Source organism: Platichthys flesus, chromosome 3, assembly GCF_949316205.1.
Source record: "Platichthys flesus chromosome 3, fPlaFle2.1, whole genome shotgun sequence".
In the NCBI taxonomy this organism is placed as follows: Eukaryota; Metazoa; Chordata; class Actinopteri; order Pleuronectiformes; family Pleuronectidae; genus Platichthys; species Platichthys flesus.
Genome location: NC_084947.1, coordinates 16,693,142 through 16,719,467, shown reverse-complemented (window position 1 = coordinate 16,719,467; position 26,326 = coordinate 16,693,142). Strand labels below are relative to the sequence as shown.

At 42.9% G+C, this 26,326-nt stretch overlaps 3 protein-coding genes across 3 annotated transcripts in view; 2 read left to right on the top strand and 1 right to left on the bottom strand.

Annotated features, from left to right (window-relative positions):
• On the bottom strand, window positions 1–3,042 carry c3h9orf85 (chromosome 3 C9orf85 homolog). The gene is made up of 4 exons (XM_062382224.1): window positions 2,836–3,042; window positions 2,586–2,692; window positions 2,371–2,484; window positions 1–837 (listed from the first exon to the last, which is right to left on the bottom strand). The coding sequence occupies exons 1-4, from the start codon at window positions 2,935–2,937 to the stop codon at window positions 615–617; spliced, it is 546 nt and encodes a 181-aa protein (XP_062238208.1). The 5' UTR covers window positions 2,938–3,042; the 3' UTR covers window positions 1–614.
• Window positions 3,043–3,413: 371 nt separating this feature from the next.
• On the top strand, window positions 3,414–18,554 carry abhd17b (abhydrolase domain containing 17B, depalmitoylase). The gene is made up of 4 exons (XM_062382223.1): window positions 3,414–3,858; window positions 6,290–6,766; window positions 14,887–15,066; window positions 16,072–18,554. Exons 2-4 carry the CDS (start codon window positions 6,300–6,302, stop codon window positions 16,289–16,291), a joined length of 867 nt encoding a protein of 288 aa, XP_062238207.1. The 5' UTR covers window positions 3,414–3,858; window positions 6,290–6,299; the 3' UTR covers window positions 16,292–18,554.
• Window positions 18,555–21,053: 2,499 nt separating this feature from the next.
• The window catches only part of cemip2 (cell migration inducing hyaluronidase 2), a 29,536-nt gene continuing 24,263 nt past the window's right edge, over window positions 21,054–26,326 (top strand). The window contains exons 1-4 of the mRNA XM_062382222.1: window positions 21,054–21,441; window positions 24,506–24,857; window positions 24,978–25,118; window positions 25,264–25,831. Coding sequence (XP_062238206.1) covers window positions 24,524–24,857; window positions 24,978–25,118; window positions 25,264–25,831 — 1,043 coding nt within the window. The 5' untranslated portion in view covers window positions 21,054–21,441; window positions 24,506–24,523. The remainder of the gene's footprint in view (window positions 21,442–24,505; window positions 24,858–24,977; window positions 25,119–25,263; window positions 25,832–26,326) is intronic.

The window sequence follows — 26,326 nt, the reverse complement described above, 5'->3', positions numbered from 1 at the left end:
TATTGGAGCAAATGTAAAGTTATTTATTCCAATGGAATAATATGGATGTAAACTGTTTAAATGACTGAATTACACTGTAAATGATCATCACACACAGCTCAACTATAAACAAACCTAATAATGATTATGACTTAATTTATTGAATTTCCTGTACAGGCTCCGACCAAGGCTGACTGAGCTAATCCTGGGAACTCATCACTACGGTGATATTTTGAAGAGGAAGGAAGAAATTCAAGAAGACAGAGATTGGATGAGGTCATCCTCTCCATAGCCAGCGATTGATCTGACCAATGATAAACCAGCGCTGGTGAATGAGAGGGCCGTGGTATCCTTTCCTTATCACTCTGGTCAAGCCGCCCTCGAGCTGAGCTGGCTACTCATTCCACAAGCCTGGTATTGACTTTATTACCTCAATAACAAAAATGAATATTTAACTGACTTTTCATTTGCACTTTTAGCCACAACTCCAAAGTTAACCGAACACTGGTGATGGCACTCAACGTAAAAAAATAGCATTATTAGTTAATTTGAGTGTGGTCACAAACTTCACAATTATACTGTGATTAGGAAACTATTTTGGTGATAAAAAGTCCACGTGGAAACCTCTTGGTTTTTCATTCTTTAAAATGGACTCTGGAAACACCTGGCAGCGCAGCGGACCCTTTCTGTGGTTTTTTTCGACTCAAGTCAATGTCAAAGTCTTCATCATCCTCATCGTCAAGGTCTCCAAGGTCATCATCATCATCGCTGTCCATGTCCTTCTTCCCTCGTTCACTTCCTTTCTCTGTCTGTTCACCACCTTCTTCTGGCTCTTCCTTGTCCAGATCGGAGTTTATGCTACACAGGAAGAGAAAATCTAAATGAGGCAGTGTCCAATGTTATTCTGTTACTTGTGCTCTTACAAGAGAGAGAGGAATATATAAAATAATGATGTAAAGGCTGAACCAAGTTGTCAATAAGCAGTTGTAATGCATCTCTTGGTCCACCAGGCTGCAGTCTTGCACTAGAATTTACTTTACTATGTGCTTGATGAAGAATAAAAAGATTTAATATATGAACATAAAATGTAATTTAATCTCGCCTCCACATGTAAGGCAAACCAAGCAGCCTTTCTTACAATTGTTTAGTTCATATATAAAGGGAGAGCATTTCATATGAATGGTTTCCTATGAGTCACTGAAGGCAATGCTGGTATAAAAATAGAAGCAAGCAGATGTTTTCAATGACAACAATTAATGTATGGCCAGAAAACAAAATAAAATCATAGACATTAATCATTTGTAGTAGAGATGTTCAAAAACCTATACCAGCCACAGAAATGCCTCATATGCAACTGAAAAAGCTGGGTACACAAATCTAGGCACTGATCCAATACCACCTCTTTAAAGAAGATTTTTTTTTTTTTCCAGTCATGTTCATACCTTTATCTTTGCAAACAACTACTGCTATTTTGCACGCAGTCTCGTATTTATTCTCTTGTTCTTCGCTCAATGTGCAATGCCCTTTACATGCTGCTGTGACATTAATTTCCCAATTTGGTGCTTTTAATCAATAAAGGACATCTACCTATCTATTCTTTTCTGCTCCACAACAGCAATGGTGCTGCACTGCTACCGGCAAGAACCATTTTTAGAACGGCAAAGTGGAAGGGATTTGTGCTGTGTATTGTTGGCCAGTGTAGCAGCAACTTTTGAAAACTGCATTCAAACAACACAATTAATTTGAATTGTCAAGAAAGACAGCCCCAAAGAAAGAAAGAAAACTGCAAAAACGTGTCAAGATCATTGTTCTGGTCTGGACGACCAACCCCTGGCTGCTTTTGATTTGGTGGGATGTCTCAGTTTAATGGAAGATTTGAAACCACGGCACAGTTTGCCAAGTCTTAAAGTTGATGTTGCACTGGTGTTTAACATTATTACTGTGAAAGATACAGACAATGTGTATTTTTCTAAATTGCAGCTGCATTTTAACAGTTTGTATTTAGTTGGATGATTTATTTATCTTTGAAGTTGTTATTGCACTGTTTTAAAATGTTACTTTACTGTTGCAGCTTGCAAGATCTATTATTCTATAAACTGTATTCATGCGTGTCCTTTTTCAGATATGACAAAACTAGATAATAAAAAGAAGTTCTATATAGTTCGTTCTCTGTATGCATTTCTTTTTCTATGGGTTTAACCTGAACTAGGCCACACAACAATGATAGTAATCGCCACTTCCATACCAAGCTAGTAACATACAACTGTTGATTTTTTGTGAAGCAGTTTGTAACTTGTTTAGATAAGTGCTTTACAAATAAAGCTATGATCATTATAATATCCGGAAGGGGAAATGGCATCAGATCATACGTATTTGTACGGGAATACTTACGGAACAACAATGTCCTCCTTCTTCCCACACTTGCAGCAGATCTCAAGCTCAACAGAACAGGGCTTACAGAGGATGTGGTACGCATCCTTCACAGTCTTCTGAAAGCATTTGACACTGAGAGAAGACCACATGAAGAGGGGGTGTCAGTTCAGGATTTGACTTAAGTGATACGGATACTTTTTGATATCATGTGTGCAATGATCCGGTACTCTCACCATTTCCGGGGCTGTGTCAATGACTTGTATTTGTTGTACTTGACTTTCCACTCGAGAACCCCTTTGCAGTGTAGACACAGGCCATCGTGGATCTTTGAGTTTGCCACCTACAACGAAGACATACATACAAACACAATACGGTAACGGTTATGAAGATAAAGCTATAAAAATGACGATCTGAAAAATCTAATTTGACACAAGTCGTGAAAACTCATCGCTTCATCAACAAAGATCTTGATCGCTCACCCACCTTCACTTGAACAGTCGCTCCGTACTTGTTGTTTTTGTAGGCAATTGCGTTCTGATGCTTCTGGGCTCGCGAACGAGACACGTTACCTTTCTGAGAACTCATTTTATTTCCCACTTTTCAGTAGCACATGTTATTTTCAACAAATCCCACAACCTCAACACCATGCCGGAACACACACTGACCCGGAAGTAGTCCGAGTAGGTTCCTCCCCTCTTAAAACGTCGAGGGAGTCGGTCCATGGCCGAAACACGGATCCAGTTTTTCAAAAAAACTAAATAAGTCAAGAAAATTCTGTTTGTTTCGTTGAATTACGTTTAAAGAATCAGACATTCTTTTAATTTGATTTACAAACACTTTGTGAAATGTCAATGACGTCACCTACCAGGACGTTCGGGAGCTCCTCAATCGATGTTGATTGGACGGTGCTTCACAATAGTAACCTTTTATTGGTTCTTCTGTACGTCAATCAACATATGAGTCAACTATAAACTACCACACCTATTTATCATTGGTCAGTTTGTTTCTTGGACCTCTTTCCTATTGGTTCTTGTAGCCGTCGAGTACCGCCCCCTTATCTCCTCAAGCCAGGACAACAAGCAGCAGGGTGATTTCCACAGCCGACCCGGGGATGCTCCTGAGCGGATGTTAACACCTTGACTCTGTGTGGTTCATGTCGTTGCAGACTTGTACGGACTCCAACGTTTTCCCCGAGTCGGCCTCGCTTTCACCCAGGACCGTCTATTGAGGGAGCCGAGCGGAGAACCGACACTTCAGCCCCGGACCGGAGGAGGAGCCGCTACCAGCTAACAGAGACTCCCAGCTGTGGTGGAGTCGAACCTTCAGAGCTCCTGATCAGTAAACACCGGGCGGAGGAACGAGCGATCATCTGGCCGAGGACAGCCGCGTCCAGAGGAGATAAGTCCAGTTGTCCCGGTTCCAGGAGAGCGTCTGTTACCACGGCGGCCGACACTGTCACGTCCGAACCGAAAGGAAAAAAAAAAGCGGCGTCCAGCCTCCATCCAGGTAATGTGGTCATCCGCTCGCTGTTCAGGAGAAACACACACACACACACACACACACACACACACACACACACACACACACACACACACACACACACACACACACCCTTCCTCGATTAGTGTCGCGGGTTAATTGGCCTGTCATTGAAAACCTCGTAGCCTCTGGAAATGAAACATCCACACACCAACCGCAGCCTTGAGTCAGTGTAATCTCCTTATTACTTCACCACCATTTTACAATAAATCGCTGCGGGGCTCAAGCCTCCATGGCCGCAGGATTATGGGCTATTTTGGGGGAATATGGGAAGCAAATGGGGTCCGATGTGTGTTTGGATGTTACACGCTCCTTATCGGTTGTCACAGCACATTGTGCAACATGGTCTCTTAGAAATGCATTCACCCAGAATCATATCAGGTCCAACCAGTTTTTTGATACGAATTGGCACATGGAGTCACGTGTGTGTAAGTTAGGTGAGATGTAGGTTTAGTGTATCTGCAGAGCCTCACTGCTGCTAGTCCAGTGGTCTTGTTCAACTGCACCATGAAGACATGCGTCCATTCAAAACCAAACCCATCACAGGTTGTTGGGGAGGAAATAATGTAAATTAGGAGAGTGATACACAAATATTTTCATACACCATGAATGTGCAGCTATCGGCTCAGGGGGAGTGAGTGAATTTCAGCATGCGAGATGAATCCTGAGGATGAAGGTCACCACACATTCTATGTTAAATCTGAAGCTCCAAGTGGCCAGAGGTCAATGAATGAAAGAGGGAGAAAGGCAGCAGCTGTCTGGGTCCTTCATCGATCATCCACATGACAACAGAAAGAATCAAATAAATATATGGACAAGGCTTCATAGTCTGAGATCTAACTTGAGTTTTTGGTACAAGCCAAACATTGCACACCAGTATTATAAGTAAATTCTGGGAGTCCGATACTGAGTCCGCCATGCTTGACGTAGGTCGTAAATATCACAATGGTCTTTAAAAGTCTTCATTTTAATGAGTTAATCTGCAGAAGCCCTGCAGTAGAAACACTTCCATCTCCTCGTTAAAGAAGCTTTAGGAGGCTAAAATGAAAGAAACCATGAAGGTATATCCTTGAGAAATTGGTGGCTACTAGGGAGAGGGTTTACCTTCCTGTTAGATACCTGCTCCTAACATTAATAATAATAATAAATTGGAATTATATAATCTGAAGGGTTTCAAATGAGCATTTCAATTACGTGCAAACCAATATTCTGGTATTAACCTGATTAAGTCAATCGTCTGAATGGCGCACTGGTATTTTGTGATTACCTAAACCCGAATAAGGTCATACACGGAATAAGCAAAAATGTCAATTAATACATGCAGAGTACTTTGAGCTAAGTCGCATTATGTACACAAGACAAGTATATGTCTGAATAGCATTATAACGTCCTATTGGAGTTTTCATAGCATTTTGCAACGTCATCATCTACCCACTGCTTGATGACAATAACCCTGGATTTGAGTGTAAACTACTGTAGGACATATGTGGACTTGAGTCCTAGTCGGGCATGCTCTGTAATATTTAAACAGGAATTTGAATGGTATATTTTATTAGCAACACCATAATCGAAATAATATCTTATTCAGAATAAGGTCAATGGACTGAATATTGCTCTTCATCATGTAAATGTAGTCACTGATGGTGTCATATCGGTCAAGTCTAGACCCCAGGCTAATCAAGTGTCTATGGCAGGAATTGAAATGAAGTGGACTCAATTAAACTTGACAGGGTGGAGGAAAAAGTGCGTTGTATTGCGGGGATACAGTCGTGTTCACATAGACTACTTGATGTATTTGTAGGGTTGAAATAGCAGGGTGTAATGTCTGTCTTCTAGGACCTTCATCCTCCACACATTATCCTGACCAACCAGTGTCACCAAAACAAGCTCTGCTGATATCTCCAGTGCTGGCTACTGCATTTCAAAAAGCACCTGGGATATCTCAGCGGTAGCCTTAGGTCCAGGTGCTCGATGGAACAACAAGGTCTTTTAAGTCTATACGGTCTGAGTGGTTTTGGAGCCTCGCGGCAGAATGAGTACAAACACTCAATTGGGGTCAAGACTATATTGTCTTATTAGGGCTAACCCTATTTTTTTAAAGACAACAGCAGCCTGGCCTTAGCCCTAAATTCTGTAAACCACTGGGGGTGTTTGTATTCTGAGAAGGAACATAATTCACAAGCTGTATGGCACGAATTTGCTCTTGTGGTGTTTTCCTTGTGATCAGTCTGCAGCGGATCGAGTGACAAATTACAGTTGTCTGAGACAACCCAGATATAGTTGATGAGATTAGATCTGTTTTTCCCATTCTCTGGTCTGGAAGTTAATTTTTTGATTTAATTCAGTTATGAAGTTTGTCTGTTTCTGTTTTAACTGTCCTCTCCCTCTCTTGCCACAGTTTGTTGAGGATGAATCACTTATCCCTCAGTGAGCTATGCTGCCTGTTCTGCTGTCCACCATGCCCCAGTAAGATCGCCTCCAAGCTGGCCTTCCTGCCCCCGGAGCCCACCTACAGCCTCATGTGCGACGAGAGCGGCAGCAAATGGACGCTGCACCTCTCTGAGCGCGCCGACTGGCAGTACTCGGCCCGTGAGAAGGACGCCATCGAGTGTTTCATGACGCGCACCTCGAGAGGGAACCGCATTGCCTGCATGTTTGTCCGCTGCTCTCCCAGCGCCCAGTACACTCTATTATTCTCCCACGGAAACGCAGTGGATTTGGGCCAGATGAGCAGCTTCTACATCGGTCTTGGCTCGCGGATCAACTGCAACGTCTTCTCGTACGACTACTCGGGTTACGGGGCCAGTTCTGGGAAGCCCTCAGAGAAGAACCTGTATGCTGATGTAGACGCCGCCTGGCAGGCCCTCCGGTCAAGGTAAGGAGAGATGATGATGAATTAAGAGGGGATGAGGGTAACCGTGCACGAGGGGAAGAAAAGAGTTATCGATTAGTTGTGGTGAATGCTGATATTAGAGTAACTTAATAGCATACAGAGGCTGTAATTGATTTATAATGGACTGGAGACTTAAGCCTCACAAATGTGGCTACTCTATACCAAACAGCATCTATACTTGAGTAAAATAAATCTTAATGGTGACAAACATAAGGCATCGCATGACTTAAACTTGGTAACTTGTTCCTGAAACACTTTTTGTCTTATTTGTTGAAATCCCAATATTTGTTGAGGTCCTAATAGCCATCATTAAATTGTAGTCAAAAAAATGAATAAAAGAAGCAGGAGGAGGCCCTCAAAGGACAATGATAAACAACCAATCACTAAATTCAGGGCAATTGAAATGATTGGCTGGCGTATCTGTCCGGCACTAACCGAACTTTCTTTCTGTGCGCGCCCCCGCCTGTACTCTCACTGAGCATGCGCATTCTAGCAGTTGACGAGAGGGCCGATTGGAAGGGGTGTATCAGTTGCTTTTCCAGGATTACCAACCCCAGCTCTAATGGGAAAGGGAAGTAGCATATCCCCAAAAAGCAGGCAGAAACATTATAACCTTTAATCCTATAGTTTGGAGGATCATAGTTGTTGTTGTGATTTTTCCTTTGCATTGTGTGAACAGCCAAGAAAGAATCATATCAACAATGAACTTTACAACCTTATCCTGTGATTGTCGACAGCCATGCAGGAGTTTGACGTTTAAATGGGAGCCACTGAAATCAAAACAGATTGAAAGAAAGATCCATGCAAACCAGCCTGAAAAATCCCAGGCACACAAAGACATAATAAGAGGATTTGAAGACTACAGAGTGAGCCAAGTGGAGGGATGATCAGAATTCATAATATCATCGTTGGTGATGTGGAGGAAAGAAAGTTCAGTAGCAGTGACTTGAGGTTTTTGTAGGCGATTTATAAGGCGCTGAATCTGTAGGTGTGAGTGGGTGCTCTCCTGAATGTTTGTGTTCTGCAGTCTATGAACAGACTATCAGTGTACTGATTGTCAGCAGCCGACATTCGACTCCTAATGGCAGTATCTGTATATTCCTTGATCAGTATCTGTGAATTTCTTTAGCTAATGAAACTATTATTCAACACCATATCTTTGTAATATAATGAAATAAAGTACAGGGGGCCTAGAGGAATTAGCTTTTTACATTTACACTACAATTATACATCTTTATTGCATTATTTCTTTATTTTTGAAAAAAAGATTCACAAGAAAAAACAATACGTAAACAAGTGTAATTATTTTCACGATCCTGTTTCCATTTTAAATACATTTTCTCAGCTTCAATCCCTAATGTGAAGGCCTCACAGAAGAGATAAGGTGTTCCTGAATGTAAACAATGTCCATCAGTCCATCCATCTTACCTCACTTCCCACACTTCCTTCCGTCTACACTTAAGACCTGCGACGTCTCTCGTCATCTCCTCCTTTTGTCCTTTTGTAACACCACAGACATAACACTCTGTGTCTTTGGTGCTGGATTGCCAAGAGAGCGTCTGTATTTGGGTTCAGTAGCAGTGTCTGTAATGTCTCACAAACATTCAGTACATAAACGTGTAAAGAGCTGAAACTGTGTAATTGTGTAAACATTTGCTCCAACCAACTTCTCAAATTTTGAATGACAGTAAATGAAAGAAACTTACGTTGTATATTAGCTATCATTGTTAGTTGCAGCCTTACACACACATGCGTTCAAGGCGGATGGTAGTGCCATACAACTGTTTGGATCAGGAACAGGATGTGGAGGAGGAGTGTACAGTGTTAATCAGTGTAAATAAGTGATAATAATGTTGACATCATATTTGCCCGTTTTTGTTTGTCGATGAGGGACAAATAAAAGTTCATCCAGTAGGCCGCTTCTGTATACTTCCTGCTGCAAGACAAACAAATGACTAAGAGACGAGAGGGAGATTGTTTGCTTAGGAAAAATAAAAAGGCCGGAAGAAAACACCCGGAGCAGTGTAAATCCGTCACAAAGAAGAGTAAACCAGGCTTCTAGTGGGGCATGCTCTCCTGTGTCAATGCTGATGTGTGTGTGTGTGTGTGTGTGTGTTCTTTCTCTGCTAAATTAAGTGGTTGGTTCTGTAGGAATTTAAGTGCCGATGAATAATCTTGGGACACCCACCAGCAACTTAAAGTTACTGTTTCTTAGCTACTGACTTGTGCGGTAGATCCCTGTCAGCACTTCTCTTCCACTTGACACTATCAATCCCTCACTGAGTGGCCTTCTGTAAATAAGAACCTTTAAATGAGGAAGCAGGCAAGTTAAACAGGAAACCCTCGATCATAAAGATTCTGCGTGCAGGAAAGTGGCCAGACTCTGACTGTGTATGGGGTATAATCAAATGCAGTAATTTACTGAGACCTTTCTGTCACTGGTACTGCTTCCTTTGAAGAAAAGCTTCACATAGTTTTACCAATGTTTGCTGTTTACTATAATGTGCACCGGACGGCTTGAACAGATTTTTCTATTTTATTCCTCTTGTTATCATGACCAGCACAGAAATTAACTTTGAAATATCATTTAATTTAATTATTGCTGATATGTGTGTGGAGCAGGATGTGGTTAACAATAATTCCCGGCATGAATTAAAACTGTAAGTGACAACTTGCTATGTGAGCTGATATAGATTTGATGACCATTTGCATGGTGTGGCCCCTTGTCCCCGTCTATCCTCAGGAAGACTGCAGGGAAGTAGTAGCTGTAAAAGGCTGTTTCTGTAAATCAGCTGACTTATAAAAAAAAAGAAACCTGCTGAGAAGGTATTAACAGTAAATCAGACACTGTATCATGTGGCTGTTGGTTAATCAGGAAAGAAACCTCTTCAAAGTCGGATAAGAGGCTTACAGGAATGAGGAAATAACTAGATATTCAAGAAGCTGGTCCCATGGTTGGCAGTCACACAGCACTGCAGGACCCGGTTGCCTCTAGCTCTTCCAGTCCAAGACGAGTTGACATCAGTTTCATGTCTGGGTGCTTGCTGTTCTTTCACAGCTATGCTTTGGCGTGCGTTCTCCATGTTGTATTAAGCTGTCTATGAGCACAGATTCCGAGTCATTAATAAATCGTTAGATAGCTCTCTTATGGGCCAGAGTTCAGGAGCAACTCATGAGAAAATGATGTGATTCAAAGCTATTGAGCCTTTGTTTCTTCTTCTTACCAAAGTCAGTTTCTCTGTGACAGTGGATGAAGTTTGTCGAGTTTCCTTTCTGGATACTGTATGCCACAGAGAGAAATTATGCAGGACATTGCTTTGTTTACCACCAACCTAAACATAAAGTATCTGAAAAGACCCAGATTATCATATTTGTGATGTCATCTGTGCAGGACGTTCTACTCTTTTCACTTAAATTGAAACATGGAATATTACAATGAGACCATATGTTAGTCCCTAAACCTATTCTGCTTGTCTTCAATCACCACCAACAACAACAACTTAATGACAGTGTCTCACTGTCTGTGTGTTTTCCTGTTTAGTGACGCTGTGCTTTGGGCTTCAAACCCTCCACATTCTATCACCTCAACAAGCACTTCAGGTTCACAATAATCCGATGCTTCAACTTGTTTTATCTTGCGCAAAGACTGATGAAAGTTTGAAAGGATGTTTCACAAGACCTCAGGGCTACTTAAGAGTTAATATCTACAATCAAAATGGGGTCGGGGAACGGGCATGGTATATTTTTGGACTGGCATAGGCTACTTCTCCACTTTTACCTGTACATGAATTGTAAACTTAAAAAGCCCTAAAACAAACAAGTACATTATTGTATATTATCATACATTTTGTGACTTTTTGACTCGGCTGTCAGTGTCTGTTTTGAGAGCTGTGCCATTCTCATAATTGACTGCCTGTCTGATAAAGAGGGTACAAACCAGCCTTTTGACCCAACCAAACGTAATTCAAATAGAATTGTGTTTATCACATCAAAAGGCATCTCTGCCTCGCATTAGTCTGCTGCCCACAGCCCTCGTACATCCCTCGTGTTAGACCAGCCTGAAGAAGAGGGCGGCTCTCGCTCTCTGCTTGTCGATCTGTGTCTGGGTCTTTTCTTTCTCGGATCATTTGGCACTTTTAACACAACCGATCCTGACTTCCTCTGCTTCTCTTTTTGTGTCACTCAATCTTTTTCCCTGTTTTTGACTTCAGCTGTCGGCCAGTTCAGCTTCTCCTGAGTGTTGACACATTTATGTAGGCTTCTTTCTCTGCACTCCAGTCATATGACATAACAACCACGGCCCACCCGTCACTATAACAATCTTACCACACAATTGCTCACACCAACACACACACACACTCTCCTCCTGCGTTCTTTTCTTAAGCCAAGGATGAGGCACTCCCTTCACCTGAGCATGAGGGAACGGGTCAGGTGATTCAGCTCTATGAGTCAGCGGGTTTACACATACATACACACATACACACACACACACACACACACACACACACACAGCCTCTGTTATCATGCAAAGTATTAATATTAGAAAGGAATGAAAAAGGAACACTTAATGGACTTTAGAGTGATCAAGCTGGTGAAAGCAGTTAGCCCACTTCCTTTGTTTTGTGTTTGGGTGTGTGTGTGTGTTCTCCACTACAAAAAGGCACCGTTTCATCTTCATTGCCCTCGGAGGTGTTGGCGAGCCAGCAGTCAATCCTGCTCCCCTAATATTGAGCTGTAGCCTAGCAACCAATTTTCAAATGAGCTTTCAGACTGAGGTCTTCTGTGGCCGACAAACGGGAAAAACCGGTCCCTTCCTGGGGGGGAATCTGATTGATTCAAACAAATCGCCATATGTCAAACTCTCATAGCAACACACAATGTAGTTAGGTGTTTACTTCTGCTTGAAACGCGGAGACTATTGGCCTGACGAAGGGTGTCGACAAAGGCCAATGTGCCTGTTATGTCAGATGGTTGGAGTCCTGTCACCCTCCTGTCTTGTACATATTGTCCTCATCTGAATATTTATTTCAGTTTTATCTCAAATCTGTGTGATCATTGAGCCATAAATGGAGATTAAATATTGTGTAAGTGTTTTGTTATCTGAAAGGGCGAGTATTCAATGAATTTGAAGATGCACTATAGCGTTGGTGGAGGATCCCCCCGCTGTAGTACAGATGGTACTCTGATCTGTGAAGCATGCTTGTACATATGTTCAGGATGTCCTAAAATATCTATTAGTCATAGTGAGGGCTATGGAATGAGAATAATTTTGTCTTCAGGGAGCAAGAGGTGGGCAGCCAAGAGGGAGCGGGAGACGGAACATGGGGACGAGGGAGGATGTGATGCATAATAGATTGGATTTGTGTCAGGAGTTTAAATTGATGAAGGTCTGGGGGAGGGGTGTAACCATGGTGCATGGCTGGCTATGGCTAGTAGAGATCCATTCAGGCTGAAAGGCAATGGAGCAAATTGTAGACCAGTGATAGCCGTTTCAGGCGGTGGGGGTGTGTGTGTCTTGTGTGGAGCTGGGTCGCTCAGAGCCCGTCATAGTGTCTTTATAAGAGCGGTGATTGTCCTCCTCTGTGCACAGCCTTTCCTGAATGTGTGAGAAAAAGCCACAGAATTCATCCAACAGTACAGAGTAAGCAGGGTGGGATAGTGTCGAGGAAGCTTGTTGCAAGTGGAAGATCACAGGTTCAAGCCTTTTTCATTGTTATTTGTGGCCTCTAGTAAAACGCTCCTCCATGCATTTCCATAGACCAGATTTAAATGGTGGCCTCGGAACTCAAATGCTGATGAACAGAATACTGTCTCCTTCCCAGCAAAGAAGTTAACCAAAAAGTTGAGGCTAGCTTGAGCTAGTTTGAGATATAAAATATGTTGTTTAACTCTACTATCCACTGAGGGATCTCTGAAATTAAAAGTTGGTCAGACTCCATGTTTATATGACTTCTGAACCTGGATCACAGCAGTACATCATATTGTTCAAATTAACATTTGAGCTGTGACTTCAGAGGAAAGGGCTCTGCCTGAATATGGTGGCCTTGCCAAGTTAGGTTCTCTGACGTTCTTGCTGCGTTTCCCATCTAATATCAATAGACCCGATGACTAAGCTGTCAAATAGCTTTCAGTTTACCCTCTCTTCATTGACATTGGTGATATAACTTAACAGTGTTGTGACATCCTTGTTTCTGCGTCCTAAGATTGGCCAGCCCTTTGTGGTCTGATATGTTGACGAACATTGAGCAGATAAGCATAAAAAAGGAGATAGACGCTAACAACACGTGGTTATAAAGGGTAAGAGCAGATAAAGGTCTAGGTGATACATCTGGAAGATTACAGTAAACAACCAACGCAGTGGTTGTGATGACAACATTGAATCGACGGTCAAATGCTGCCCTTTATAAGTGATGAGTAAGTGAATAAGGAAAATGGCCCTCGTGTACCTAGCAGGTTAATATCCAGGAGTCATCTCAGTTTGCTCGACATCCTCAGTTATTTACAAAACCAGTTATCTTTTCTGTTGGCTTCCGGCGAACCTCTTCCAAATTCTACTTTCAGTGATTACGCTTTCTGTTTCAGGTGATTGTGGCTCATACTCCGAAACCCTTGAGGCCTTTTTAGGGTCCTGAGAAAAAAGCTTTCACACAAACCAGACTAGACAAAGGTGGAGTCTACGGTAGAAAAGCATACTGCCATTGACATGCAAAGCGGGGAAGTTGTTTGAGACAGATTTGGTTCCCGGACAGGCCGGCTCAGAAAAGGGCTGTGTTTTTTTTTTTTTGTATGGGTTCAAACTGAAGAAGACTGCTACTGCCCTTCATCTCCTTTAGACTATGTTGCACCATTAAGGTGGGCAATACATTTTGAACATGATTCATACAACAGCCATCCTAGAGATTTAAAGTTGCTGTTAACAGCCTGCAGTCACTTTCCCATGCCGTGCCAGTGTTAACACCCTTATTTATACTCGGTTAAGGCCAGCTGACCCACCAACGGTAGACAGATCCTATATTCCTGCTGTCTACAATCAAGACTGTGTGTGTGTGTGTTCATTTTCATGTTGTGTCTGAAGTGGATGTGGCTGCACTCAAGTTACGTATACTGACCTTTTATAGCAATAGCACTTCAATACGGCAGATTCTTCCAGATCCTTGCGAAGGTTGTGTTGTGCACGTGCCCTCCTAAAGTTAATAATCTATTTCAGCGGTGTAGAGTGATGTCAGACTCTGGGGCTCATGCATTGCTCATCACTGTGTATCATAGGTGTGTAATGTCAGTGTCCTATTTTTTAATAATAGACTTGAGCAGCAATTTTGTCAGACTGGTTGTAGCTGTTTACTACGCGGTGGCACAGACAGTGATGCAGTGTGCTCAGACCCGGGCTTCTGGTCGTCAGCTGACTTGCTCACTTGCTAGACTGCGTCACATTCTCCATAATCGGTTGTGGAATGTCGTCTCCTCCATTTTTCTCCCCCCTCTCTCTCTGGGTTTTTGGTTCTCGCTCAGCCTCAGTTCAGTATCAGTATCAGCCTCTTTTTTTTTTTGCTCCCTCTCAGCTCGTTTTTCTCTAATTCTCCCTCCGCCCTCCTGAATCACAAGACCTCAGCAGCGGTTGTCTGTGCTGGGAAAAGCAGCAGAAAGCCTGGACTCTATCACTGATCTCTGTGTGTGTGTTCTTGTTTTGGGAGGCCCTATAATCGCTGAGTAATCGCTACGGCATGACATTTCAGCCGATAATAAGTATGAGTAACTGCACACAGGTGCATGTTTGCTTATGGAGCATCACGTGGCACAATTCCAAGACTGATAGAGAGTGTGACTGAATATAGTTCCTGTGTGATGGGTTTAAATCAGACTTTACTTGGAGAACGAGTTTCCATTTCCTAGGATAAGTCTTTAAAAAAAAAACAAACAAAAAACAAATGATTGTAATATGAAATACAGAATATGCCTCTCGATTTTGCCCGCCGTGTTTTTTTTAAATGAGCAAAAGACAGCATTAGACACCTGCCAGCCTGGCACTACACTAAATTTACCTCTGGTTACTGGTTGTGTACACATGGTGGCGGATTTTCTGATATTCTTTGTCCTCCTCGCAGGTATGGCATCCGTCCAGAGAGTGTCATCGTGTACGGCCAGAGCATTGGCACCGTGCCCTCAGTGGACCTGGCATCTCGCTATGAGAGCGCCGCAGTCGTCCTCCACTCCCCACTCACTTCAGGCATGAGAGTGGCCTTCCCCGACACCAAGAAGACCTACTGCTTCGACGCCTTCCCAAAGTGAGTGCAAACCACACATCGACTGAAAGTCACACAACGCACAGATAATTTAAATGGTGTAGGCATGCATTTCAAATGACAACTCTGCATTATGAAATCAGGGAAAACACAAATATATTTAGATGTGTTCATATTCTGTGTTCATAAGTCTGTGTAAAGCTTAAATGTTTCTGCACAACAGTGCCAAGCCAGATTTGAATGATTAGAGAAATTGAAAGGTAATGTTTTAAAATTATCAAAACAATAAGATTTATTCTCTATTGTGAAATACCGGGGGTCATGCCCACTAAAACCAAGGACAAGTTGGTCCTGGTGAGTTTGTTTGGTCCACAAACTGGTTCATGTTACAGCTCTGACACAAGCCCAAAAGCACACGCATATGTTAGTATTCATTTTAATCCCCCTAAGAAGGAGACTTTCTCAGTCGTTTTCCTTCACATACAAATCTAAATTTGTAAACACACAAGACAGCCATTTGTTGGCGGATGTGAACTGCACTTACCGTATTGACCCTGGAATAACATGATTAAGACGGAGGAGGGAGATTTAGTTTGGCCCCTTTCAACAGCAATACTACATAAACCATAAATCCCATTTGTCTCCACTCTATAAACAAATATATTATAGTATCAGGGCAGGGGTTCCGCTAAGAATGTCTCCAAGTCATGAAGTCTGATCCGTGTGATGTCAAACTGTACAATTTCATTCTAAAAACTTCCCATGTCTTTAGAAATAGCTTTCTAGCATATGTAGTGTGTTAAGACAGAAATCTCTTTACACTGACTCAAAGGACTCACAGCCCTTCAACTTATTTTCAATCGCTCCCTCTAGTGGACAGTCAGCAAACCAGCTCTGCTCTATTTCTATGTAAAATGTTCAACATCTAAACAGTGTTTATCTTAAGAACAGCTCAAATGAGTCCCCGTCTTTTTTGTTTCTCACCATGTCTGTATTTTTATGAATCTCGACCTAACTCCCTGTTCCCTTTCTATTCTCAATTCAAAGCATCGACAAGATTTCCAAGGTAACGTCACCGGTGCTGGTGATCCATGGCACAGAGGACGAGGTCATCGACTTCTCCCACGGCCTGGCGCTGTATGAACGCTGCCAGCGCCCCGTGGAGCCGCTCTGGGTAGAGGGGGCCGGACACAACGACGTGGAGCTCTACGGACAGTACCTGGAGAGACTCAAACAGTTTGTCGCCCACGAGCTTGTCAACTTGTAGAGGACCTGAAGATGAGGGCGGAGAGGGAAGAAGAGAAAAGCGAAGAAAGCTGGTAGCTTCTAGGAAAGGTCGGATGATGGACAAGGAGTAGAAGCAGTAGAACTTTTTATCCCCGTGAAGTAACGCAGGTAGAAGTGTTGATCGGCTTTGTAGTTCTGACCTCCTGATGGTTGACTTCTCTTGTCATGCCCCTCTCCCCCTCGGAGCTCCAGGGGTCCCGGGCTCAGGACCTGTCCGTATCGTCCATTCCACATGCTGCAGCTGTGAACTTACAACTACACATAATTTAGCTATTTTCTTCGTTGTTGTTTTTGCTTCTTTTTTTTTTGTATCATGTTTAAAGTTGCACATCATTATAATGCGTGAATGAAAGAGGAAGCAGTCATGTGCACAGACAACATACCATGTGTATATGCAATATTGTAGTGTGTGTGTGTTGGGGGGGGGGGTTGTGTGTGAGAGTATGTTTGTGTCTCTCACATTCTTGCTGCCTTTTCGAGGAGGACGTGATCCACAGTTGTTGCTGGAGACTTCTGGTCGGCTTCTGAGGCTGTTGACGCTCAGAGAAATGGCCTTGATTCAAACTGGACTGGACCAGAACCATACATGTCACCTGTCCGACTTTGAGGTCGGGTCCTAAACAGTGCAGTCACCATGTTTTGTTTTTTTTTAATTACTATTTGTTATATATTTTTTTATATTATACAAGATATTTGCACGTCACAGCTGTCACTGAAGAACTGTACCCGACAAACTGACGTATCGCCCCGCTGTGCCAGTCTTGCCAAAGGTTAAGTGTGATATATTCCAGAGGCTTAGCTTAGGTTCTGAAAATCCGGTTTAGAAACATCTCCAAAGCTCCGCTAGCTGTCATTCAGCTAGCCGTCTTCAGTCTGTGCCTCTGTCTTCAGTCCCAGAATGGTACAATGTCGCAAAGCTCAGTGAGCAGGTCTGTCGCCAGTTAAGAGGCTGTAAGTCATTGACCAATAAAGAGTGGGATATTTCCTCACGTTGTGTTTTGAAACATTTCCACAGTTCCCTACTTCTGAGTTTACCTTGATGTTTTGTTGCAGTAAGATCAGTGTCATTACGATAGAGTGGTAAACTCCCATGCCTCCAGCAAAATGAAATCACAGACCTTGATACAGTATCTATTAAGAATCCCAGTGTTGACAGTGTTATTTCTATCAAGTTAAATAATGTATGTAGTTGTTATTCTAGATCTTGTTTATGTACCTGAATCAGATCTTGTGTCTTTATATTATTAAAACATTTAACCACTCTGACAGCAGCTACCGGCCTGTGCCCTGCTCCAGAACTTCCACCACTAATGCCAATCAGGACTGAACGTGGTCAACGAAGCCGGTGTTGGTTTATTTTCAGTTCAGGAACTTGTTTAAAGATGAAAGTGTTGTATTTTAAGTTATTGAGAAGCTTTTACAGCACTACATTTGAGGTGAAAATTAAAGGACGCTCAACCCGGGTGCTGTGAGAGTAAGCGGCTCAAAATGTAAGGCCGTCATCATGGAGAGTGTTTTTTTTTTTTTCTGTCTCCATGGTATTTCTGGAACCATTGTCTGTTGATTTGCTGTTGGATTCTGTGAGGCAAAACAAAGCGTCCGCCAGCTGACGCCTCCATTAGGCCACTGAACAGGTAAATGTCACGCTGCATGCCACAAAAGGCTCCTTTGACACACTCACTTAAAAACTGTATGGATCATTTTTCTCATGAATATTTTTCATACTTTGTGGAATAAAACATTGTCAAATGCTGTTTAATGACAATTAAACAACAAGCCAATTGGTGCTACTGTAAACCTTCAGGTCTATTCACTTGCAGAATGAGAGGAAACCATGACAGCTTGTCAGATTGACGAAAGATCAGTATCGGTAACTCATGTGTCACACAATGATGAAATATGAAAACCACTGTTTCACAGCTCATTAGTCTTATAAACAGGGTTGTGCTTTCTTTTCACTTTGTAAATGATTTGTTTTTGTACTGGACATGCCATTAACATTTTTTTCCATCATCTCTCAACTGTATTTCTTATTTCTCTAACGACTATTAAAGACATGGGTAGGCCATCATTTCTGGCTTTTCTGGTGACCTATGAACTGGTCGCCCCGACCAATCTCAACCTTGATTTGATTAGATTAATTTTGTACAGCGTATTTCAATACAGAAGGAACTTATATGTAATAACAATATTAATATAGTAATTCTAACATGGATAGAGAAAATAAAATATTTGAGAAGCAACCCAGTTTGTGAGTGAACTTTTGATGTCGGGGGGAAATATTTGCGCCTCTTCGTTTTACATGTGTTTATAGATGGAGAGGGATCTTTTTGTGTAAAAGCTTGATCTTGCATGTTATTAAGATAATACAAATCCAGTTTAGTAGTGGAGTCTTCCTCCAGATGTGATGGGAACCTGCTCTTATTGTGATGGGGCAGAGCTCACAGGACAACAGAGAGCTGCTGTTATGACTGAGGTGTGACTTGGCTCCATCCCAACAAAGCAGGTTGATATTTATGTTCATCCCAGCCTAAACTCCCTCCTTCGGAATGATAGTCATAAAGCAACTCTTTCACATCTGGTCTTCTGATAAAACCAGATTTTAATGTCAAGTTTATGAATAGAGCCGGTGAGTGTAGTTTCACCATTTTCCCTCGCGTGATTTTGACTTAAAATGTGAGAAGGCACATGTCACACATCAGCACAAACAAATATTGTGGTTTTACTGTAGAACACATCTTCACTTTGATAATAGATCAATGTTCTACACAATGCATTTATGTGGCCCTGGAGAACAGAGTGGCACTTTGAATTAAAAGGTTATTATTTATTTTTATAAGCAGACTTGACAAAAACGCCTAAAGTGTTAACCTGACACAAGAGGTCATCACAGCGGACGTTGTTTGGATAATTCTTAAGTAAAGAAATTTAAACTTTATCTGAGATTTGAGATCAATGTTCAGATTTCCCCTGACCTGATATCTGGTCTAGTTTGCTCTGTCTGAGGTCATTTCTCCATCATACCAGCAGGCGGCGTTGTGTTGCAGGTTTAAGCCCCTCCCCTCAGTCCACGCTGCTCCAGTGCTCCTGGTGAGCCATTCATGACTCCTCGGAAATATATCTTTCGTCAGAATTTTAAGAGAAGGACCTGTCCCAAAGATGAGAAATGAAAAGGCCACATGATAACTCACATGAATTGGTTGATTTATCTAGTTTTTCATTCAGCTGCAGAATCACAGACAACGTGTTCTGACATCAGCAGGACCAGTATCTGCTCCTTTGTGCGAGGAGGGACATGAGCGGCGCTGTCAGAGCCCAACAAAATGACCTCCAGAAAGCTACTGGTGTGCATGTTTCTGACCAACCTGTCAGGAACAGACTCCATGAGCGTGACATGAGGCCCTGACATCCTCTAGTGGGACCTCTGCTCACAGCCCAGCAACGAGCAGCTCGATTGGCATTCATGACAGAACATTATAGTGAACACCAGAAGTAGCAGGTTCGCCACTGGTGTCTCCGTCTCTTCACAGATGAAATCAGGTGCACACTGAGCAGATGTGACAGAAAGAGTCTGGAGAATCTGTGGTGAAAGTTGTGTTGCTGTAACATCATCCAGCATGACCCGTTTGCTGGTGGGTCAGTGATGGTCTGGGGAGACATATCCTTGGAGGGTCACACCGACCTCCATGTCACAGCCAATGGTTCCATGACTGCTGATAGATACCGGAATGAAATCCTCAGACCGATTGTCAGACCTTAGGCTGGTGCACTGAGCCCTGGGTTCCTCCTGGTGCAGGAAAATGTGGCCTCATGTAGCCAGAGTGTGTAGAAAGTTCCTGGATGACAAAGGCATTGATGCCATTGACTGGCTCACACGTTCTCCTGACCTAATTCCAATTGAGCACCTATAGGAAGTTATCAGTGCATCCGACACCACAAAGTACCACTGCAGACTGTCCAGGAGCTCACTGAAGCCCTGATGCCGGTCTGGGAGCAGATCCCCCAGGACACCATCCACTGACTCATCAGGAACATGCCCAGATGTTGTCAGAAGTGCACAGCAACACACAGGGGCCATACACACTACTAAACAGCCTTAAGAGTTGTGATGAAAATCACACAAGTAGGATCAGACTGTAATTACAAATTTTCACTTTGGTTTTTTGTGATTTTGAATCCAGCCCACAATGGGTTAATGGTTTTTTTTGTTTCCCTTTACCTTTCTTGCTATTTCATTCTCAATTCATTTCACACTGTTACTTCAGTAAATATTTCCTTTAGGTGTTCCCTTAAATTCTTTGAGCCATGTATATATTAACAGTATTATATATGATATCATATATATCATGATGATTATTGTGAGGTTGTCTACTTCAATTGATAATTAGAAAAAACATCAAGAAGAAAACGGCCAATTGCACTAAACTATTAATCTATAATTAGATCAGTTAACAATACATATTAAAAAAAAATGTACTATTAAAATGCTTACTGAAAAATTGACAGGATAAATAATAAATAATAATAATACATTTTATTTGTAAGGCACTCAGGATATGTATCTGAACAGTTAATGTGTAATGCAATATTACTTATTTTCTACAAAACAATAATTTATATACTTGTGGTCTGTGGTGAAATCTTATGACGAAAATGAATTTGATTATAATAACTAATAATTATAAACTATAACTGATACCATGTTATAAAGATATAATTATGATTTTTACAGGTCGATATCATCTCTACACGCTGTCACGGGAGGTTGTGTCTTTGTTTTCATCGCCGCTTCTCCGACAGCCTGTGAACGCAGCGTCACTTCCTCCCCGACAAGCCGCGCCTGCTGCTGAGTGAGGGACGGAGCCACGGACCGGGGGTCGAGCGACGGCAGCCCATCAGCGACGAGCAGGAAAAACACCATGTGGAGAAAAGGTGGAGAGAAGGTGGAGATATAAAGGGACACGGAGGGAGAGAGGGAGGGAGAGAGAGCGGTAGAGAGAGAGAGAGAGAGAGAGAGAGAGAAGCTTTCATCCGTCTCACCGACACCGGCTTCTGGTTTCGAACAGTTCGGCGCAGAGCGAATGGACAGAGCCCGAGAGAAGCAGGAGCAGGACAGTGTCACCAACCACGGTACTGAGTGACTGAGTGTGTGTGTGTGTGTCTGTCTCTGTGTGTGTGTGTGTCTGTTTGTATGTGTTTGTCTGTCTATCTGTGTGTGTGTGTGTCTGTCTGTCTCTGTGTGAGTGAGGTGTTAGCTTCTTTTTGGGTGCTGCCAGTACGCGGGTTTAAAAAGTGACAGTTAGCACCTTTTGCTGTTTGCTAGCTAATGTGCAGAGCTTGTATGTTTATATTCACAACAAATAACTTAACTGACAAAGTGGAGAAAAACAAAACTAACACTTAACACGTTGAAAGTGTGTTTAAATGTTAATAACTTAGAGTGATGCCTAAATGATGCTGTAGGTTATCTTCTAACTTCCTCTACTAATGGGAAAATACTATAAAGCTGCTCTGGAATGAGTCAAAACAATAATAATAATAATGAAATCCTCCCATTTAACAACGTGGATGCACCCATTTGAGTCAGCTGGGGCTGTGGAAGAAGTGGTAATATCATATTAATAAACGTTATTTATAACTTTTATATACAGTGACGAGGTGCTTTGCTAGAGGAAACAGTTTAAAAAGCACAGCTGTAGAGCACAGATACAGATTTTCTGTATAAAATAAAGATAAAATAAAACACTATAACATGATAAAAATGAAAGAACACCTATAAAGATGTGTTCGATTTAAAAGAGGATGAGGCGGTTGTCAGATGGATCTCCTCTGGGAGACTGTTCCATAGAGAGGGAGACAGAAACGGCTCCTCTCTCGTCCTCCTTGTAGTAGTAGTAGTAGCATTACTGGTGTTTATGATTGTAGATTTAATGTAGGAAACGCATGGCTTACTGTCTGTTACTCTGCCACTGTAAATGTCCAAAGTAAATGATGAGTTTACCACGGAGGAATGTCTAATGGTCTGTCCCGCGTTGACTCCTGCGTTTCCCCCACACATCTGTTTGATATTCAGTAGCTTTCAAATCAGGAAAATATGAGAGGGAGCGAGAGAGGGAGGGAGGGAGTGAATGAGTCTGTGGTCCGTGAGGAGCAGCGCAGCCCTGTGATCAGTGGCACTTCCCCGACGCCTGAATAGCCCCAAGGTGAGTAAGCTCACAACTCTCAGGGCTCTGACAGGTCGCTAACAGAGGGGGGAACCGGGGGCAGCTCGGCCCTTTCTTTTTCATGGTGAGGAATGTGAATAAAAGCGTAGCCTGAGATAGGGCTGTAAAAAGCTGATGCCTGAGGGGGACATCCCATCACTGGGCTGCCACAGAGTCCAGTGTCCAATGCAGGGCACCGACTGGGAGAACATGGACATCCAGGACACCAGCGTGCCTCGTTATTGGGGGGAGTTTAGGTTTAGATTAAGATTTAATAGCCACTAAGACTTTGTCCAGAAGAGACGGTGTAATGGTATAATTGAGGTTGAAGTGGGTGGAACAGCTGCTGTTAGGCCGAGCTCATACATAAGTGACAGAGCCCTTCTCCTGAGGTCATCGCTTGTATATTGCTTTGTTTATGAGCTGAAGAGGTTTGTTGTACTCCGGGCTGAAAGGATGACTAATTGGCTTTGCAAGACAATGGTTGTGTGTGCATGTTTGCATTTGTGTTTGTGTGTGTGTGGACTCTTTTTTATTGTTGTCTCTTTACGATCTTTTCCAGTATAAAGACTAGAGGCCGGTCCTAATTAGGCTAAATGTCATTTTTGAGGCCCTGGTTAAAGTTAGGGATAAGATGTCAATTGTGGTTAAGTTATGGTTAGGGTTAGGCATGGATTGTCCAGTGTCCACAATGAATGGAAGTGAATGCTTTTTCATTAAAAGGATGCCTGTGCAAACTTGCCTGTGTGTGCATGTGTTGTCCAGGGGACCTAACTCTGTTCACACAGTCACATAGTCGGGACTTGTCGTCTGTATGGGGACAAAAACCAACTCTCCACAATGTATGTTAGTTTGTGTGTGTGAATGAGAGAGAAAGAGGAGCACCCCTGGATATGTCCCCTGTGTCTTTGGTTTGACCGAGCCAGGCTTGTAAAGATGTTGCTGTCTTGCCCTTCTAACCACCTCTTTAAAAGCAGACTCGGCCATTCTTGGACTTATGTGGCCCTGCTGTGAAATTTTGAACTTGCTGGCGTTTTGTTTATGAAGTCCTATAGGAGCATGTGGTGAAGAGTTTGTGTTGAGGAAAAGTGCCATTGTAGACCTTCTTTCTGCCGTGTCATTTCCTCTACCCCTGTGTGTTTGTGTGTGTAGGTTGGTTTCCGACTGACCTTTCCGTATGTGTCTGTGTGTGTGTGTGTGTGTGTGTGTGTGTGTATTCAGTTCATTTTGTTGCAAACCTCTGGAGTTAGTGTGAAATAAAGACTCAAGTCGGGGCGCTCTCCTCCTTCCCTATAGTGTAATTGGTGCCATCTGTTTTGGCTGTGTTAACATAGTGTGAGGAATGTTATGATTCTTTATTCACAGCCTCCTTCATTTGAGTGGACAAGCGCAGCCAGTGTCACTATATTTAAGCCAAATCGGCCGGGGGGGGATAGGCTGACTGGTTCGGAGAAATAGATTTACTGTCTTTTAAAGACCCCCCTCACAGGATCATCACCTGGAGGTCCATATGAATGAGATGATTGGTGGCTTATTGACTGTTACCCCAGAATCGGCTGTCTTCTTTCCTCACCTCCCACTGGTTTTTACTCTCGTTTGTGTTTTTATAGTGTCTATTTCCTCCTCTTTGACCTGTTTCTATCAAAACTCTTTTTCCATTCACTCCTTTCTTTCATCCCTAATCCCTTTGCTAGTTAATCAACATATTCCTCGTGGTACAGTCTTTACAAAAAACCACAAACATGTGTGCAAGTCAAATAATGTTTTGGCCACAAACTTAGCAGACAAACATAAGTCCAATGACTCCCATCAGAAAGTTAGCCCAGATTCCAGAATTGGATGTGATAGACAGAGGGAGATGCATCTAAGAGAATTAGAAAGTCAGATGCATTTTGACTGTGGTTCCTAACATCCTTAATGACCCCATTGTTATGGTCCTTGTTGCGAATGTTTAGTTTGCCTTCTGAAAGTGTGCCATTTTCTCATCTCAGGTAGCAGACACGTGTACAATGCCGACGAGTGATGGCCCCAGTCACTTCCCTGTCTTCGTGGCTCCGCCCCACGGCCACCACCCGAGGTCCCCAGGCTATGTCCCCGGGCGAGTGGCCCCGGTCCGCTCGCCTCCACCTGCCAAGGCTCCGCCACCTCCTCCGCTAAAACTTCACGGCCCGCCGCCGCAGCGACCAGCCCCTTTTAACCTGTCAGAGGAGAGCCAGAGCAGAGAGCGCGCTCAGAACCTACAGCAAAGAAAGAACACGCTGATCTGCTTCGGAGTGTCGATGGGTGCATTGCTCCTCACGATTATCCTTGTCCTTAGTCTCACCAGTGGAGATGTGTTAGATGGTCAGTATTGATTCAAATGTGTCTGATTTATATGTTTACATACTTCCCAAATTGTTCCCTGCTGGATGAACCATTGCTGTATAGTTTTTGATCCCTGTGTCTAATTGCTTATGTTTCCAGAGAACTGTCCAGACCACAATCCATCCCTTAGTAGCTGGAACCCAGGTCATCAACCAGATAAGGCTGTAGTTGTCTTAAGGGGACATTTGTTTCGATTGGATTCTTCCGCTACCTTCTTTTCACTAACTATTCAGTCAGGAGGTAAGCACACCAAGGTCAATGATTCATTTAGTAATAATGTTGATGGCTTTACATGTATTATTTATTATAAGTGACATTGTTCTGTAGAATAAGTTCAGTTCGTAGACTTTTGGGTGTAACACTGTCCTCCTCTGACCTCCCACAGGTCAGGTAGTTTTTGCAGACAATCCCGATGGCTCCAAAAACATAACCTTGAGAACACACCACATCCTCATAGAAGAAGGTGGAGCCCTTCACATCGGCGCACCCAAATGTCGCTACCGTTCTCATGCAGCCATCGCCCTTGTGGGTCGTTCCGACAACAAGGCTGTTCCCGAGGTCACTGGCCTGGGGCGGAAGTTCATAGGCGTCCAGAGAGGTGGCACTCTGGAGCTGCACGGCGCCGAAACGGTTTCCTGGTCTCTGCTGACGAGAAGCATCCCAGCTACTGGGCTGGCCACAGGTGGTCATGTCTTCCAAAAGAACTTCTACCGAGGCATCAACCTGCGTGTGGTGGATCAGGACACAGCCGACGTGTTGGTGGCTGAACGCTACGACACGCATGACTCCCGTAACGATAGTCGCCAACTGACGCAGCTGCTTCGGTCCTTACCCACGGGCCGTATTGTCTCACTGGCTGTAGGCGACTCAGCCGCTAAAAGTCTTCTAGATGAAACCAAGAAGGTCATTGAAGAGAAGCTTGGCAGCAGCTTTGTTTATGATCTCAAATACAGGTAAATATTACCAATTCAGTGTTTTAAAGAATCATTGATATTTTGGTTTCAATTCAACTACAAATTAAAACACAAGGGATTGTTTTTTGTTGTGTTGTGAAAATGTCTGTTGAATAGGTGCTTGTGAGTTATTGGCTCAGCTGTATGGCAGTGTGCCAGCTCTTGGAGAGTTTGTAGTGTGTTGTCTCTTAAACTCTTTCTGAGTGTTTTGTTTCTTCTTGGTCTCCTGGGACAGATAAAGAAGGTTAATGTGTTTATGTTCAACACCTAAAGTAAGGCGTCTCCCCCTTGAAGCCTCAATACTGGGACTGAGGATACCATCAATTTGTTCCATGTCCATCCTCTCTGGAAAATAGTCCTACTTTCATGTATCTTTATCTCATTTGGGATCTCTCCTTGAATCACCCCTTGTTTTTCCTCTTTCCTTTTCCTGTGTTTTTGCTCAATTGCACTCTGCCAGGAAACGAAGCACGTAGCGGATGCTGGGGTTATGGT